At 46.1% G+C, this 16473-nt stretch overlaps 1 protein-coding gene across 1 annotated transcript in view; it reads left to right on the top strand.

Moving 5' to 3' along the window:
• Window positions 1-347: 347 nt before the first annotated feature.
• Window positions 348-16473, top strand: part of LOC131090684 (peroxidasin homolog) — a 42457-nt gene continuing 26331 nt past the window's right edge. The window contains exons 1-3 of the mRNA XM_058036217.1: window positions 348-511; window positions 8835-8906; window positions 16195-16266. Of these exons, the coding sequence (XP_057892200.1) occupies window positions 348-511; window positions 8835-8906; window positions 16195-16266 (308 nt within the window). The remainder of the gene's footprint in view (window positions 512-8834; window positions 8907-16194; window positions 16267-16473) is intronic.

Genomic DNA, 16473 nt, shown 5'->3' with positions numbered 1-16473 from the left:
TGGTCGCTGTTCATGGAGGTGCACTGTGCTTTCAGAGATGCCTGAGGAGAAGTGGAGTTAACTTGCTGTTTAAAAGAAGCAGCAAGGCGAAAATAGACGAGTTTGTATTTCAGCGCCACAATCAGAGAGGGGTGGGGACAGTGTGATCTCCAGTGATGTGATGTGCAGAATGGCAGAGAGGGTGGGCGGCTGGACTGTCAAACTGCCTTAATTTAATTGCAAACACATGCCGATGAGTCCCCTCCTCCTGGACCTCAGGGCTGGGAAACTTTTTTTTTTTTTTTTTTTTTTTTTTTTGTCAGCTCCCTGCAGCTCAGAATTGAGGCAAATACGCTCCAGCAAACACCATGCTGCTCAAACCTTCGGTTCTTGGGGGCTTTTTGTGTTTTCTCCTCCTGCCTGGTTTCTCGTGCTCCTGCCCCAGCCGCTGCCTGTGCTTCAGGACTACGGTGCGATGCATGCATCTGATGTTGGAAACCATCCCCGAGATCCCGCCCCAGACAAACATTCTGTGAGTAACCACTTCATTTTCCTGCCTTTCTTACCTGCCTGGTCTTTAAAAAAAGGAGAAAGAAGGCAAAAAGGCCAAAGGCATACTTTTTATCCGTTTTTCCCCCCCCCCACAGAATTGTAATCCTCAAGAACTGTTTTGTGCTTTTAAAACAGAAACTGCTGCTTCTGGCATCAGTTAATTGCTAATGGGACAATCAAGGAATTGAAAAATTTAATGAGAGTAATTCCAAGCAAGCTCTGGAAGACAGTTTTGGGGAATCAAAGGTCAAAAATGTTAAACTGAGCTTATGGAAAGGAGCACAGTTTGCATTTTAGAAGGCTTTGTGTATGGGTGTAGGGGAGAGAGGAAATAGAGCAGCTCAGGCTTTTGTCTCCAGTGACACAAACACTTCCCTTATATATACAACACCATTTCAGTACTGAATTTCTAAGTACTGGTTTTCCACTTTCTACTTGAACTGTTCAAATCAAAGCTGAGGTTTATTTGGAAAGTAACAGCTGTGGCAACTCACAGAATACTGGAGAAATAAGAAGATGAGGGAGCTGGTGGCTGAATCCATTCAAACAGGAAAGGTGGAGGAAAAGGACATTGAATTCTTGGACAATCTTCAAGAGCTCTTATTGATAGGCGCAGAAGAGCATTTCCCTGTGATTCTAAACTAATCCTAAATTTAAAGGTGGCTTTAAGATGCAGTGACACGTGACAAAATCCTTCCCTCTGTGATACTCTTATCTGATCCCTTGTCTTGGATGACCCCTTTTTTGTAAGTAGCTGGAAAGACTTGTCAAAAATGAATCTTCATGCTCATCCTCCTTCAACTGCTGCCTGTTGCAAAACTTTTCCAACATGAGTTTGAGCCTTTTCCCTTTGCTTATAACAAGTTCAGCTTAATCTCAGCTGGCACATCCATACCAGCATTTCTCCCTTGAACATCTCACTGATATTGTAATGCACTTTCTCTGCTGGCAGCCAGAGGAACATGCTGTGAGCAGGATGCTGGCATTGGGCTGCTGCCATCCAGGTCTGCTGTGGTGGGTGGAGACCACAGAGGTTCTTGCATTGGTGGCCCACAGGATGAGCTCTACCCTTGCTGCAGCTGCCAGAGCTTTCTCACTGCCTGGGCTGGTGCTGGGATGATTATTTGCAGTGTGACCCTGCTCTGTACCTGTTCACTGGGCAGTCTTAAATGCTCTGACAGTGATTTGCAGCATCTCTCTTCACACTCTTACCAACCTTTTTCTCCCTCTTATTCCCCTGCATCTTGTAATATTAAAATATTTAAAGTACCCTGACACTGATTTTAGCAAAGTAACTTGTTGCTCCTTGTTTAAATCTAGATTTTATTGAGGGAAAGGTTTGTTCCATTGGCTGAACTGAGGTATTTCTGAGATCATTGAAGCTTAATTCCTGTTCTCTATTTGCAATGAGGCAATGTTTGCTGTCACAGTGGAGCCTGAGTGAGTTTCTGCTCGAGATTCCTGGAGTGCAGAGGGAGGGAAGTTTACTGTCTCACCAACTCTTTCCCAGTTCTGGAATGGTGTGCAGCAGCACACTTCATTCTCTGCACCACCTTGAATGGGAAACTGGCTTTAAAAACATTAAAGAAATAGTACAGATGTGAGATTTTTATATCTCACGATATTGCAAAGAAAGATGACTCTTCATGAACCACTATTTTTAAGATTATTTATCCATTTTATCCTCTTTTACTGCTGTCTGCATAATTATAAGCAAACCACATATTTGTCATTATAGACATAAAGAGAGATGAGCCTGGTGAGTGCTCTCTGTTGGCAGATCATGGGCCTTTGTGTGGCAAGCAAAAATCCTGACTGTCTGGCTATCTTGAAGATCTAATATATGCAAATGCATTTCCCAGCCAGTATCCCATTTGTATTTGTTATAAATAGCATTTGAGTAATTAAACTTTTTTTGAATTGTGGAAGATCAAGGAATGCTTCTTAACCAAGCCCTGACTCCTCCAGCTTTTTGGTATGTTAGCGTTTCTCCTGGGAGAACCCTTGTGTCAGACTGAACATTTGGAATTATAGCAAGAATAGGCTTGATCACGGAGTTATTCTGAGCAGAAAATGTGGGATTGGGATATTTTCCACAGTTATTCTTTGGTGTGAACAGGGCTGAGTCTGTGACTGCAGCTCCCAGCACCGATCCCAGGCTCCAGCTCGGTTCCCTCGAAGAACAGCTGCAGCTTCCAGGTGGAATTTGCTTTGAAGTTGGGAGTTTGGGACTTTCTGACCTCCGTGACTCCGTGCCACCCTCTCTAAGAATCCTGGAAGAGTGGGGAAGTCTCCTGGCTGGCACGGGCCGTGCTTTGCCATTGGCAGATGGCCCCTGGGTCTGCAGCCAGCTGGCGGCACTGGGGCCGCCCATCGCCTTCCCTGAGCGATGCTGGGGCTGGCACGGAACCAGCTCCGGGATTGATGAGCTGTTACTGGCTCCTCTTGGGTCGCCATTTCCCTCCTCCCTTCCCAATCCCAGCTGGGTACAGCTGAGGATCTGGCCCAAAGTCTGGTTTTAGCAGTAGGCTATTTGTCCTTGGTAATGGAGACTGCTTGCTTAATCCCGAGCAGAGAATGGGATGGCAGGAACGACTACACGCGTACAGATAAGCCATAAAAATTCATGGTGTAGAGCTGCAAACGTATTTTGGCTGGTGTCTGTTCAACTGGAACACGATTATCCAGATGTGATCTGCTGGTTACTGCTGGGATTCAGGCAGTTCTTCCAGCCAGCAGCCCAGGGAAGGGAACAGCTGTGGAACATACACTGAAAATTTCAATAGGTCTTTAACCTCCGCAGCCATTTGTTCTGCAGTGTGACATTTAAAACAATAAACTTCCAAACGTGTGGACATGAGTAGAAGAAATCCATGGAAAGAAGTTCCCCTCTGGCTGGCAGCTAATGGATTGCAATCCAATTATCCATGGGTTTATTCTTCTTTCTGCATTATGCAGGGCACATAATGAATGAGTACTGCTGGAGAAACATAGCTGAGGGCGCAGGGCAGGATCTGGGATCTGAGCACATGGCTGGCATGAACTGAAGGTGACCCAGTTGTGCACAGACCTGGTTGCTAATTGGGCAGTGTAAGCCTGGCCAGCTGGACAAGTTTTCTTTCCCTTCCTTGTTGTGCTGCTTTTGGTGCCTGCTCAGGTCCTCTCTTCCTCCTGCAGGAGGAAGGCTGGAGTAAGACAGGGTGTAGCTCTCTTGGTCTATTAATAAGCACATTTTGAGAAGGAATTTTATACATTTGTTGGGGAAAGGTTTACTGAGCAAATGAGTTCTTGGAAATGCTGCTCTGTTTGTGGTCTCTGTCGTGTGTTTTGGGTTTAAGAAGGGATTACTCATTTCCTCTTCTGTGATAATCTTATATACAGCCATTAAATGCACACCCACACATTCTGCATGTGCCAGGTAGAATCTCTTTCTAACTTCTTTCACTGTAGTATTTAATCCTTATTAAACCTTCTAGAGGTGACCAAGAACTTAATGTTCTATTTTTAGAAGTCTCTTCATTGGCAAGAAAATGGGGAGGGAAGGTATTTCAAATATATTTTCTTTCTAGAAACATTCCAGCATCTTTTGATGGAAGCATTCTAAGTCTTGTGATTGTAACTACCTTAAGTGTTTAAAATTCTGCTTTTACTGAACTTCCAGTGCTTCAGCATCTGGTTCCCACTTGAGTATTTGTACTTTTGTTGCCCTCAACACATCCCTCTCCCTGTAGGGATACCAGGACTCTTTCCTGTTCTCTTTAAGGAGAAGTCAGTATTTTTTTGGTGAAAGAATGTGTGTGTATTCTGGATAAAAACTTTATTGATCATGCTCGTAAAAAAGTGGAAGACTGACACTTTAGCTACATGAGACTCAATATTAAAGTGTTTATTTTACTTCCTCTGAATCAGGGTCAGAACACACTTCAGGAGGAGGGAAAATTTTCTTCCTTTGATGTATCTTGGATAAATGGTGCAAAGGAATTATGCATTAGGTTAAGAGAATCATGCTGCTGTGAATGCCCAAGAACAGACTCAGCTGCTTTGGGTAGATCAGACCCTACTCTTCATCACTGTTAATAAATAATAGCTCAAATTATCTAACACTGATGAATTCAGCATCTTTTTTTGTAATCTTCCAACTTGAATACATGTTTAGGACCAAAACTGTGTTTTGGAGGTAATCCTTGGCCCTACCCTTCCTGGAAAGAGCTAAAGGGATGCCAGGTGGTATTTGAAATGATCCCACCAGGAATGAGGCACCAGCAGATCCCTCCTGCCCTGGCACTGCCCTTTCCAGCATAGCATTCCCAGCAGCTTACATGGACAGAAAAAGTGAGATCAAACCAGCTCGGTACACTGGTTGCTGGATTTTGGTCAAGTTCCTGCCCCAGCTGACGCAGAGGGAGCCCTTTACAAAACCTGACTCCTGTTTGTGGGAGCTGTGATCTTAAAAATCTGGGTTCAGGAATGCCTGTGGTAATTTTCTTAATTAAAATCTACTGTTTCTGAATCTTCAGAATAAGTGGTGTGGCAGTGCAGCAGGGAGCCACAGCCTGTTCTGCAGCGTGAGGCTCCCTGCAGCTGCTCGCTCTCCACTGTTTCAACCATGATCCCATCATTTCATTTCCTTGTATCTCCGTGCTCAACATATTTTCCTTCCTCTTCGCTCTTTGAACAGCCAGATCTTGATGTCTTGAGCTGGTTAAGGCCCAAAATAGCCAGGACTTGGAGAATCCCCAGCCCTGAGCCTCCCCATGGCCTCCTCATCTGCCTCTCAGGGCTGGCAGGGCTCAGCTGTCCATGTAAGGGGCTCTGGGATGAAGGCTGTCATTTATTGAAGCCACTTGGGGACTCGTGTGGGACAGGAACATTCCTGAGCTGGGGAGCTGATGACAGTGAGTCTGGAGCTCTTCATTTCCATCTCAGCAAGGCAGTTTTCCCTTCCTGCCAGGACTGGAGTGGTTTGGCAGGACTGGGGAACCTGCAGAGCTGACTCTGATGTTGTGCAGATAAATGTGAGGAACGAGCATCTTTCTGATAAATGTCCTGGCTCTTCTTGTACATTGGAAACTTGTCTTATAGGATATTTTTATAGGATGTCTTTCACGCCCTCCCTTCCTCTGGAAACACTGGGAGGAACTTCAACACCTAATAATCTCTGTAAAAGCACCTTTACTCTCTGTGTCATTGTTGGTGGTGATTGTGTGGCTGCCACTTTCCAACCAGTTCCGGGCAGAACTGTCAGCATCACTGCTGTGCACAGCGCTGGGAGCACAAAGGATTCTTCAATGACACAAAAACCCAGTAATTTCCACAGAACTGCAGTAAAACGCCTCTTGTAGCTAATTATCTGCTTAGTTAACATAGTAATACATGAGTCTGTGAAAGCCTAAATAGATTAAACAGAAGTGGAAGTTTCTTGTAAAAGCCATTGATTGCTTTATGTGCTAATCACTGATAATTATTTAACAGAAGGCTTGCAGGGATGATTGTTCTGATAGCAGCTGAGAGGCTCACACTGTGTAATTCTGTAAAGATCCATTTCCCCATCCATGTGCAAATTCTGGCATTCTTTGTAGTCTCTGTCAATAATTCCCCAAATTCAGAAAAGGTGGCTGATTTCTACGGCAGCTCCAGGATTATCCACACATCCCAGGTCACTTCCCTGTCAGAGCATGAGGGCTCGGTGGGATTTAAAGCAGAGCCAGTCAAACTGGTGTTGTCCAGAGGGATCTGTGTTGGGTGATGCTGCTGTCCCAGGCCTCCTCTCTGTGTGAAGGCAGATGAGCATCCAGAATCCTTTAGCAGCAGCTGCTCCTTGTGGGAAGGTCATTTGTAATCCCAGACCGCCATCCTTGAAATCATGGGGGAGAGTAAAATTACGAGGGATTATTTTTTCCCCCCATTTTTCGAATTCCCAGGTGGAAAGCAGTGGGCAGGAGGGAGGGAGCCCAGCTGCTGTGGTGTGGGGCAGCTGGGAGCAGCTGCCCTGGGAGAGGCTCTGTGGTGAGTCCCTGTAAAAAAACACATTTGTTCCTGAGCAGAAACGTGAATTTCCAGAGTGAGTGCCCTGGGAATAGAGAGGAACAAGTGTTTCTGTGGGAGAGGAGACAAACTCAGTGGGGAATGCTCTCAATCAAACACATTCAAGCCAGGGATTCCCAGTGCAGCCCTTTGCTGCTGGCGATGCTTTAGGCTGAGGCAAGGTCTGGAGTGAAAATGCCAAGGATGAGCCCAAGTATTGGAATTATTATATAGTAAAGAGGAATATGCAGGTTCCTCTGCATGCCCAGGGACATCAACACTGGTACCTTTTGATGCTGTCTGGGGTACAGGGGCAGAATAGCCTGGTCCATGCTCCAGGGCAGAATCTACCTTCCTAAACCATGTGTGGCTAATGCCTGTCTCACCTAAAGTGCACTGGGTGTTTTATGAGCCTTGCTAATTCAGATATTTTAAAAAAAACCCTTGAATCTGCAGTTTCAGTCAGTGACTATTTGCCCTTTCTATTTGTAGCAATTTCCTGCCATAGTTATTTTATCTATGGTTAAATAAGCAATTTCAGTTCTTTTCATTGTCATGTTTTTTAAACTTCATATCATTCCCATTGCTTTATTTTGGACTCTCTCCAGTTATTTCACATCATTCCTTGAAATGAAGTGCTCAGAGAAGGGATGCAGTGTTTCTGTTCCATTTTTGTCTGTGGGGAAAGCTGTTGCCTTTGTGATGGAGAGCAAACCCAAAAGAACTTGCCAAAGGACTGAAGGATAGCTGAGGTCCAGAGAATCATCTAAAGGCTTTACCTGGAACATAAAACAGAAGAAAAATTAAAATATTTCATTAAAACAATGAGCTAAGCTTTATTACATGCTCCTTGGGGGTGGTGTAGTTTAAAAAGAATGGTAGTTCTGTGTGGTTTAAAGGACTGCAGTTGTCTGAGGCTTTATGTCCCCACCTGCAGCCTGTGACCCAGAACTGGATTTTCCATTTCACTGCCTTCCCTGAGCATGGCCAGCTCCAGCCCTGACCCCTGTGTGTTCCTCCCATGTATTTACAATGTTCCCTATTACCTGCAGCCTGCACTGATTACAGGGCCCTTTACACCCCCCCAGGGCAGCAGGGTTGGTGTTTGTGCATTGCAGGCTGTAAATCAAATTTGCATTTCTTCACCTTTTCTCCTGGTCTTTCCTCGTTTCCTTTTAACGAGGCCATGGAGAAGAGGCAGCACAGTGTGCTGTCACTGCTGCCAGGGTTTAATTGTGTCTGGCTTCGTGGTGGCAGCCATTGCCTGAAAAATCCATAAAGATACCCTCAAATTCACATTGACAGGGAAGAAAGATGCAGAACTCCCTCTGAGAAAAAAGGGGCAAGAAATGAACATTTGAAGCAACGCAAGTTAAACCCAACATTTTCTGCCTAAAAAGTAAGAAAATTTATAATGATTTTTTTAGCATAGAATGACTACGTTTTGCAAACTGCTTTTTTCTTCTTAAAGAAAATGCCCTTAAAAGGCTGCCTTAACATGGAAAAATATCTGTGTATTCCCTAAATGTGATAGATCAAGCAGTGCAGGAGAAAAACAAAATCCACTTCAGTGTGTGCTTTGGACAGAAACTTGCAGCAATCCCCATTTGTCAGCTTTTGTGATTTGTTATAATACACTGGGCCATGCAAGGTGCCAAATCAATGCACCACGTTCCCTATAGATGTGTTTATCCTTGGTTAACCAGGTTAAACCACTTAGCTCTTATTTCATTATCCCATTAGCAAGCCAAACCCCATGGTTTTGGGTTCCAAGCTGATGTAGTTCCATGGGCAGCCCTTGAAATTTGCCAGAATCCCCTGGACTCCAGTAATTCTAATTGCAGTTGGCACAGATCTGAAATGCAGGCAGAGATAAGCTGTTGTAAGTCTTGGAGCACTGCAGAGCAAAATGGGAAATTCTTGTTATATGAGGTTATTTGAGCAGATTTAACCATTGTAAGGCAGAGGCAGTTTTAGTAGGGAGCTAAATTATGGCTCCACTTGATGATGTGTGTTTCTCTATAAATCAGGATGAGATGCAAGAGTAATTGCATGTGAACTTGGGGTGTTTTGCTGCAGACTCTTTTCTCATGGGAATGATTCCTTGACTCCTTTTAGTGTCTGGTTTTCTGTGGAATTAGAATAAAGAATTTTAGCACTATAGGCTTGTCCCAGCTTTTGCCTGACTCTACAGACAAGAGCAGACCCCAATCATTGTCCCTTATCCTTCTCCACTCCCTTCCCTGCTCTAATGGCTTGTTTATATTCTCTGCTTTTAGAGATTTACGCTTCAACCACATCAAGGAGATACAACCTGGAGCCTTCAGAAGACTGAAGAACCTCAACACACTGTAAGTTGCACTCCAAGGATATCCATTTATTACTTGTGTTAGTACTGTCCCCTAACGTGGCTTGAAGGTGGCCTTGGGATTTTATTTATTTCAGTCAAGTTGTGCATATCCAGCCAAAGCTTTAAAATTCCCTCTGTTCCACCCTGTGTCATGTTTCTTTTTTTAAAAAAATGTGGTGTTTAATAACTTTCATTATTCACAATTAAGTTCTCTACTTAAAAATAAAATGCAATGAGCTCTAGCACTGACAGAAGATGTTTGAGCAGGTATGGCCTTAGAGTAGCCCATAAAAGAAGTTCTCATCTGGTATCAAGACAGTGGAGGGGTGGATTAAAATCATCTTCCTTTCCATGGTCTCCTCTAACTCATGAACCACATCAGTTGCTCTGTGTGAGTTCCACTGAGCATCCTTCAAATGCCATCTTTCCCTTTTCCCTAGAAGAGGTGCCTACATCTACCCTATCCAGGTAGGAGTGGGGGTGCAAAGCTGCCCCTCCAGCCTTGCATCACACTCTCATCACTGCTCACACTGCTGCCCTAACCAGCTTCTCACTCTTCCCAAGGGAAACCCTGGGATTCTCTGCTCCTTCTGGCTGCTGCAGGGCTGAGGGCTTGGAGACAGATCTGAGAGCATCTGCACCCCGTAGCCAAGGAGCTGCAAACACCCCAGCTCCCAGATCAGAACCAGCAGCCGTGTCAGCACTGCACTGTGCTGGATGCAGTCGGGGTGTTGGGGCTCAGATGTAATTACTCGCGCTGTGACACGGTGCTAACAGCCACAGGATTTCCAGGTCCAGGCTGAAATTCCTCAGTGAGGCAAAGCAGCTCCTTTGGGAACCTGACAGATGTTCATACATCCATGATCCCAAATGGTAACAGAAATTCAGGTTGTCTTTTTCTCTCTGGCCTTGAGTGGTCTGAAGTCCCTGGTCCTGTGAAGGTGGCAGACCTGGGCAATAAGGCATTCAGTCAACACTAAGCAGTTGTAGGAAAAATGGGATTTGGGATTACAGCAGGACTTTATTATTGAGACCTGCTGAAGTGTTATCCTTGAAAAATCAGCATTTGCCCAAGATCCTTGCAATCTGTGTCTGGGGCTGAGTGGCCAAGCCATGAGTGCAGGATGCTCAGAGTACCCTGGCTGTGGCTCCAATGGACTGGTCAAAAACTTTACTGCCACTGGTGCTGTTCATCCAGAACAGCCCAGGTTAGTCTCTCAAACAGCAGTGTGTGGTACTTAGTTGCCAAAAATAATAGAGAAGAAAGGATGGTTTGGATGGATTTCTGTCATTTGAGATAGGGTCAGATACAGCAAGAAATGAGAGAACACTATCTAGAGAGATAATAGAGTCCAAACCTGCAGGGTTTTGTCTTATCACCAAGCTCTGCTGAGGCCTCTTGATCTCCAGCCCTGCTCTTCCACCCCTGGAGCTCTCCTGAGTGAGGAAACAGAGGGTTCCAGCTGATGTCAGATCAGTGTGCTGCAGGCAGATGTTTGGCAGCAGCTCCCAGGACCACCGGGCGAGTTCCAGCAGAGCCCTGGGGAAAAGGAGGATGCTGGCAGGGCTTCACTGGGACAGGGGCTCACCCAACCTGCTGAGCTCTGTAAGGGTCCCAATTCCTGCCCTGCCACCTCCTTGGACTGGGCAGCTCTCAGAGCCCTGCAGGATTTTGCTTCTGTCTTCTGACTCCTGCACTCTGTGCAGAGTATACACAGACAGAGCCAGGCTGAGGAGAAGGACCTGACTCTCTCTCTAACAGCTGTTTGTGCTCCACAAATGTCTCCAGTTCTTTTTCCTTTCTGTCTCCTGGACTGAGACCTCAAGGACAGCAAGTCATGAACAGATATTAGAGGGAATAGTCAGGAATGCACCTCTGGCATCCCTGAGCTCATGATTTGGGATGCCAGGGCAGAAAGAACAGTGTGTTTTCACAGATGGTGGGCAGACACTCCTGCTTTTCCTAAACAGTGTCCTGTGGCCATTGTCAGAGCTGGAATACTGGACCAGGTGAAGCACTGCTCCAACAAAACTGCATTTTTATATTTGGATTCTGAAAATCAACCTGATTTGCCAAGGAAACCTTTCCATTTAGATAGTACTTCTTATGCTTAGTTGTATTTCCTTATCTGGCCAGCAGACTGGAGCACTCAGTTATTCTCACACTTGTAATAAACTCCCACAGCTGAGGAGTGTGATAACTGACTGAGAGAACATTGGACCTCACACTCCTGAAGGAAATTTCTCTCCAGGAACTTTGGTTTGTCCAATTCCCACATCAAAACTGACAAGAGCTGAAGAATTTGCTGGTGTTTCTTAGATGGTAAATTTTGCCTGAGGACTTAGATAGTGTTTCAAGTGATAAAGAGAATAAATCCTTTAAAATCCCTGAGAGACTTCCTGGGAAAATTTGTCCAGAAAATTTGAAGTGAGAAGTTTGGAAGATAAAATAGCTCAGGTTCCACGTGCAGAGCTCTGAGCTTGCAGCTTTCTGCCATTGAATTTAAATAAATCTTCCATAAGCAAATAAATGTTTTTAAAAGAGCTTCTCCCACTAATGGCAGAGGAAGAGCAACAGATTCTGGTGAAGCTTCTGTTCTCCATCTCCTTTAGGGCAGGGCAGCTGTTCTGTGTCCAAGTTTGACAGTTTATAAACCACCCTGAAAAGGAAACCTTTGTAGCCTGTGTTGGATGCAGGGAGATGGGTTGAGATGCTGACAGGAGAGCAGCCTGTGTGGATGTCCAGTGGGGCTGCTCAACAGCTCAGACCCTTCCCTCTGCTTTCTTCTGATGTGGGAGATTTGATAAATCACAGAGCACTACTTTAGCATTAAAAACAGGAGCTTTGCGTGTGGAAGAGTCACAGTCACTGCGGGCACTCCTGGTGCAGCACCACAGGGAATGAATGAGCAGTTATCCCAAATCCTGCACCACTGGGAACTTCCTGTGTGCAGGTGGAGAAGTTCTCTTGGGCTGAACATCTCAGAGAGTTGTAAGATTTCCTTGTCCCCTCCAGCTGGCTCTGCTCTGTTCCCATCTGTGCTGATGGTGCTGGGCAGTTTTAAACTCTTAATATTTCCCCTTGGTACAAAAAAAAAACCAAAGTAGCAGGGAGAGTGAGGCAAACCCCTCATGTATGGCACCCCCAGCTCCCCCAGATCCAGCTGCAGTTTGCCATCACTTGCTGCATGGCTGAAGCCAGTATTAGCTCAGAGCAGGTGCCGTGGGAGAGAGAGGAAATGCTGTGAGCCCATGGTGAGGCACAGCCTCTCCCTGCTTCCCAGTTTCTGCTCCTTTAGGTCATTTCTGGGTGGGGATGGATGATGACAGCCCTGACTTCCCAGGGAGTCAGTGCTGCCCTGTCAACCCCTTTGGTTCCCTGCTGTATTTTCACAGGGTTGCTGCTCCCTGGGTCTCTCCAGCATCCCCCATAGAAGTGTCCAAGCCAGGGACCAAAGTTTCTTTACACCCCCAGTGTGTATTTTGGTATTCCTGAGGCACCCTGGAGAACAGGGACTCTGTGGAGACCACATTGCTTGTGCCTCTGCCTGGCCCTTTGCCCTGCCACTGCTCACATCATGTTTCTCTTTCTGCTCAGGTGAGAGCAGAACATTTCTGGTGAGTCCTGCAGCTCTGCTTTAGGTGCTGCTGCTGGTGAAGAGTCTGAGAGTGAACAGAGCAGCAATGTGGAGTTTCTGTCTTTTACTCTCTAGTAACTGCTGAGAGCATGTGCTCCTGCCAGCAAGGAGGGGATGTCAGAGCCTGCCTGGATCTCAGAATAAAAGTTCCTCCCTTAAATATGGGAAATAACTATTCCAGATCATTCTGTCAACAAGGGGGAATGTGTGGTTGAACATAAAACTCCGTTTTCCTCCCCCTCTAAATACACTACGTGATGATTTCTATTAGTGGTGTGAGGAAAAAAATAGCTGCTTTGTCACAATGACTGCAGCATGTGGATTGTCAAATGAAAGGAGGAAAGAGAACATGGTTTGAGTCTGAATTCTGTCCTGTCACATCATTTAATACATTCTTCAAAACAGAAAACCACTCATTTAATGGAACTTTAGCCTGTGACTGGAAACCTAGAGAGAGGGTGGGGAAGGAGAAAGGAGAGGCAGTCACACATAAAATCTAGAGGAAACTGAATGTAAAATGTTCTCCTGGTGAATCTGGGCCACATCTCATGGTGCTTGTATATCTCAAACATCCCAGAAGAGTCTGGCAGGAATAAAACCTGTGTGAGTTCTCCTACTCATGTGGAGTCCAGTTCATGGGGCATGAAGGGAAATGCCCCATCCCATTGCCAGGAAATGTGCTTCTGGTACCTTTAATTTAGCCTGGTTTGCTACAGGGTGTGGTTAAGATAATGAGGGAGATAATTATCTTCCCAGCCTCTGTCTGCCTTTTATTCCCAGCAGATCTGGGTCCCAGCTTCCAGCCCTCTAAGGGCAGCAGGAATTTGGGCATTTTTGCTGTGGATGGCAGCTGGGACAATAGCCAGGCCATGGCAGGATTTGGCACACTGCTCTGCCTGGTGAATTGCAGAGGAGTCAGGGAGCAGACAGCTGTGCAGGAGCCATCCAAACTCTCTCTAGGAGCCAGCTGTGCTGCTTTGTCCATGGATTTCTCTGAAAGCAGCAGTTTGGAATAAGTGGGCTATTGTGGACTTCATCATTATCTCACTTTCCAGTGTTTTCCAGGACTTATCCTTCCATTACAATGGGGAATCCTGAGACAGGAAGCAGAGATGACTTCTTCCATGCACTTATTATTCCTAAATCAGGCAATGAACAAGTTTTTAAGTATCAGACGATGAGATAAGAGCCCTGCGTGCTGCTTGCCATCTGAACTTCCAGGATTCATCTTATTTGGCTGGCTCAGTGATTACACTCCCTTGAACTGTACAAAATGGCCAAGACAACAAAACAGACTGGGATAATGCTTTTAAATAGCCCCAAAACACAGCCAGACAACATGATGGAATTTGAAATCCCAGTGGAGATCAGTCCTGGTCTGAACTCTGAGCATTAAAGGCAACAATCAGCAAAGGGCTGCAGCCTGTGCTGCTGCACGGGGCTGCTCAGGCTGTTGGTGTGACCCTGCTCACCTGGTCAGTGCCACCTGTCCCCTGGCAGGCAAATGGCCGATGCAGGTGTGTGCCAGCTGCTCACATCCATGGCAATGATGCTCAGAACTGGGGCTCAGATAACAGAGCAGGAGCTGCCTGGTCCTGCTCTGGCCAGAGATGGAAGCTGATGGGGCAGGGAGGGAAGCAGGGCTGGTGCCTGGGTTGTCTTTGTCCTGTGGGCAAATAGGCAAAAGCTCTCTCCCACACTGCCCTCAGGCAGTCACTGCCAGCCCTGGGGTGTTCAGTCATCAGATAAGCTTTGGGGTTGATGCTCAGGGACTGTATTTCCACTCAGCATAGCTGGCTGTCAAAGCAGGATGGTGTGTTCCAGGGACTTGACATCATTTTTGCATCCCTAGGAGCGAGCCCGGGCTGTTTGACCTCGGCTGTGTGTGTGGAGCTGTTGCTTCCAGCTGTGCAGGAGCTTTCCAGCCCTGGGCTGTGCAGCCTGGCAGTGGCACCCACACCCCTGCTCCAGGCAGGATGGGCAAATCCGGGGCAATGAGGTTTTTCTCAACCCCTCGCTCGTTGCCTGATGTACGAAGTTGTTTTGCTCTTGAGTTTCTCACATGCTTTTTCTGACCCTCGGTGTAATTCTCCACCTGAGAAAAAGCTGGTGGAAAGCTGCATCAGCTGCCTGGAGAGAACTTGTGAAGCTGCCATCACATGTGTGTGTGCTTCTGACATCTTCTATCTCTTCTGTGATCCTTGAGGTGTTTGATTCACCTTCATCTTCTTTTCCCAAAAGTTCTTTTTCCCACAAGTTTTTTACCCTTTCTCCCCATCTCTTTGTCTTTTCTCTCCATTCTTTACCTACACAATCTTGGCTTTGACCAGGAAAAGACCTTGGCTTGTAATGACAGAGGCTTGGCTGCTCTTTTTTGTCCAGAAAAGCAGAAGATTGGGTTTTGCTGCAGGGAAAGTGCTGAACTGTCTTCTCACCTGCTGCCTGGTGGCAGATTGTTCCTGAAGAGCAGAGCTATGGCAAAAATCAGCTTGTAAAATGCACATCCAGCACGTGTATTTAATGTGACCCAATGCAGTAAGGTCTGGCTGCTTGCACAGAAATTGCTGGTTTTCCTGCAACACCTGAAAAAGAAATCTTTGCAGGACAGAGTCACAGATTCCCTCTCTGCCCACAGCTCCACTTAGGAATTTTAAAAATGAGTGGTGCCTGTTGAAATCCTTGCTCTGGACTGTTCAGCACTAAAAGCTCCACCAGCTGTGAGCTTTGCCAGACCTGAACCTCAGTGAGAGCCACAGCGAGGGACCCGTGGGAGTGCAGCCACGAGGAGCAGCTCGCTCTGTGTGTTAGGGAGCTATTTATAAGTGATTTATTGTGTTTTCTCAGCGCTGGGCTTGGCAGGGGCTGCAGCAGAGCTCTGCAGGGCTCTGCTCTGTGGTTCCACTGCTGCACAGCGTGGCTGCAGCAGAGCTGGGCTGCTCCTGGTCACTGGCACCAGCCTTCAGCTGCACACACAGCCATGGCAACTGCACACACCGGTGTCACACAGCTCTCCAGTGCCACGTGGCCCAGAGATTTCGGATTAAAATCTGGCACAAAGCTCCTGAGATCAAAAGAGGTTGTCTCTGAGCAGCCTCAGGAGTCAACGTTGAATTTATTTCTTATTTGTGGGTATCAGTTACAAAGTGATTAGAGCAAAGCTATTAGCATTTTGTGGCTCCTATAACTCCGCTGGGAACTGGTGTTTTAAACTGCATTTGTACTTCTAAAAACTGGCTCTGCACTCCCCTGCTCACTTGTTGAACACAACCAGGCACCTCCAAAACCCACTGTGGTTGTACGAGAGTGGCAGCAATGGTTTAATATCTTACTCCCCACTGCTTCTTTCTGCCTGTCTCCCATCCCCTCATCCCTTTCCTGGATGAATTTGTCGCTTTGGGATGAAAACTGTGGCAAAAGGTATGGAAAATACTTTGAACACTGCAATATTGGAAGTGGCACTTCTGGGTGAGAAACCTTCTCACTGCCTTGGCTGGTGTGAGGACCCAAACCCTGACTTGCCAACCCCATTAAATCTTTAATTCTGTGACACCTGGGCTCAGAATTTTTCAGTGGGCATCCAAGAACAGAAATGCCACAAATCTCACACATGCTGACTTCACCAGCTGAGTTTTTCTTTCTTGATTTGAACAGGCTGCTGAACAACAACCAGATAAAACAAATCGTGAGAAGATCCTTTGAAGATCTGGAGAACCTGAAATACCTGTGAGTTGGTGGCTCAATAATTTCTTGATCTCTTCAAAATCTAGCTACCCACTTTTAATATTTGCCAGTCAAGGGTATACTGTGTGTGTTTGGAGTTGAGTGTCAGAGCTATAAAACATTGCCCTTGAACCCAGGCAGCAAATTCTGCTTTGGGTAGAGGGTCATTGCTGTTTCCTGTGACTTTTTAGAACACAACTGCTGATTAGT

Source organism: Melospiza georgiana, chromosome 17 (assembly GCF_028018845.1).
Source record: "Melospiza georgiana isolate bMelGeo1 chromosome 17, bMelGeo1.pri, whole genome shotgun sequence".
Classification (NCBI taxonomy): Eukaryota; Metazoa; Chordata; class Aves; order Passeriformes; family Passerellidae; genus Melospiza; species Melospiza georgiana.
Note: the sequence above shows the minus strand (reverse complement) of the source record. Positions and strands in the feature narration are given on the sequence as shown.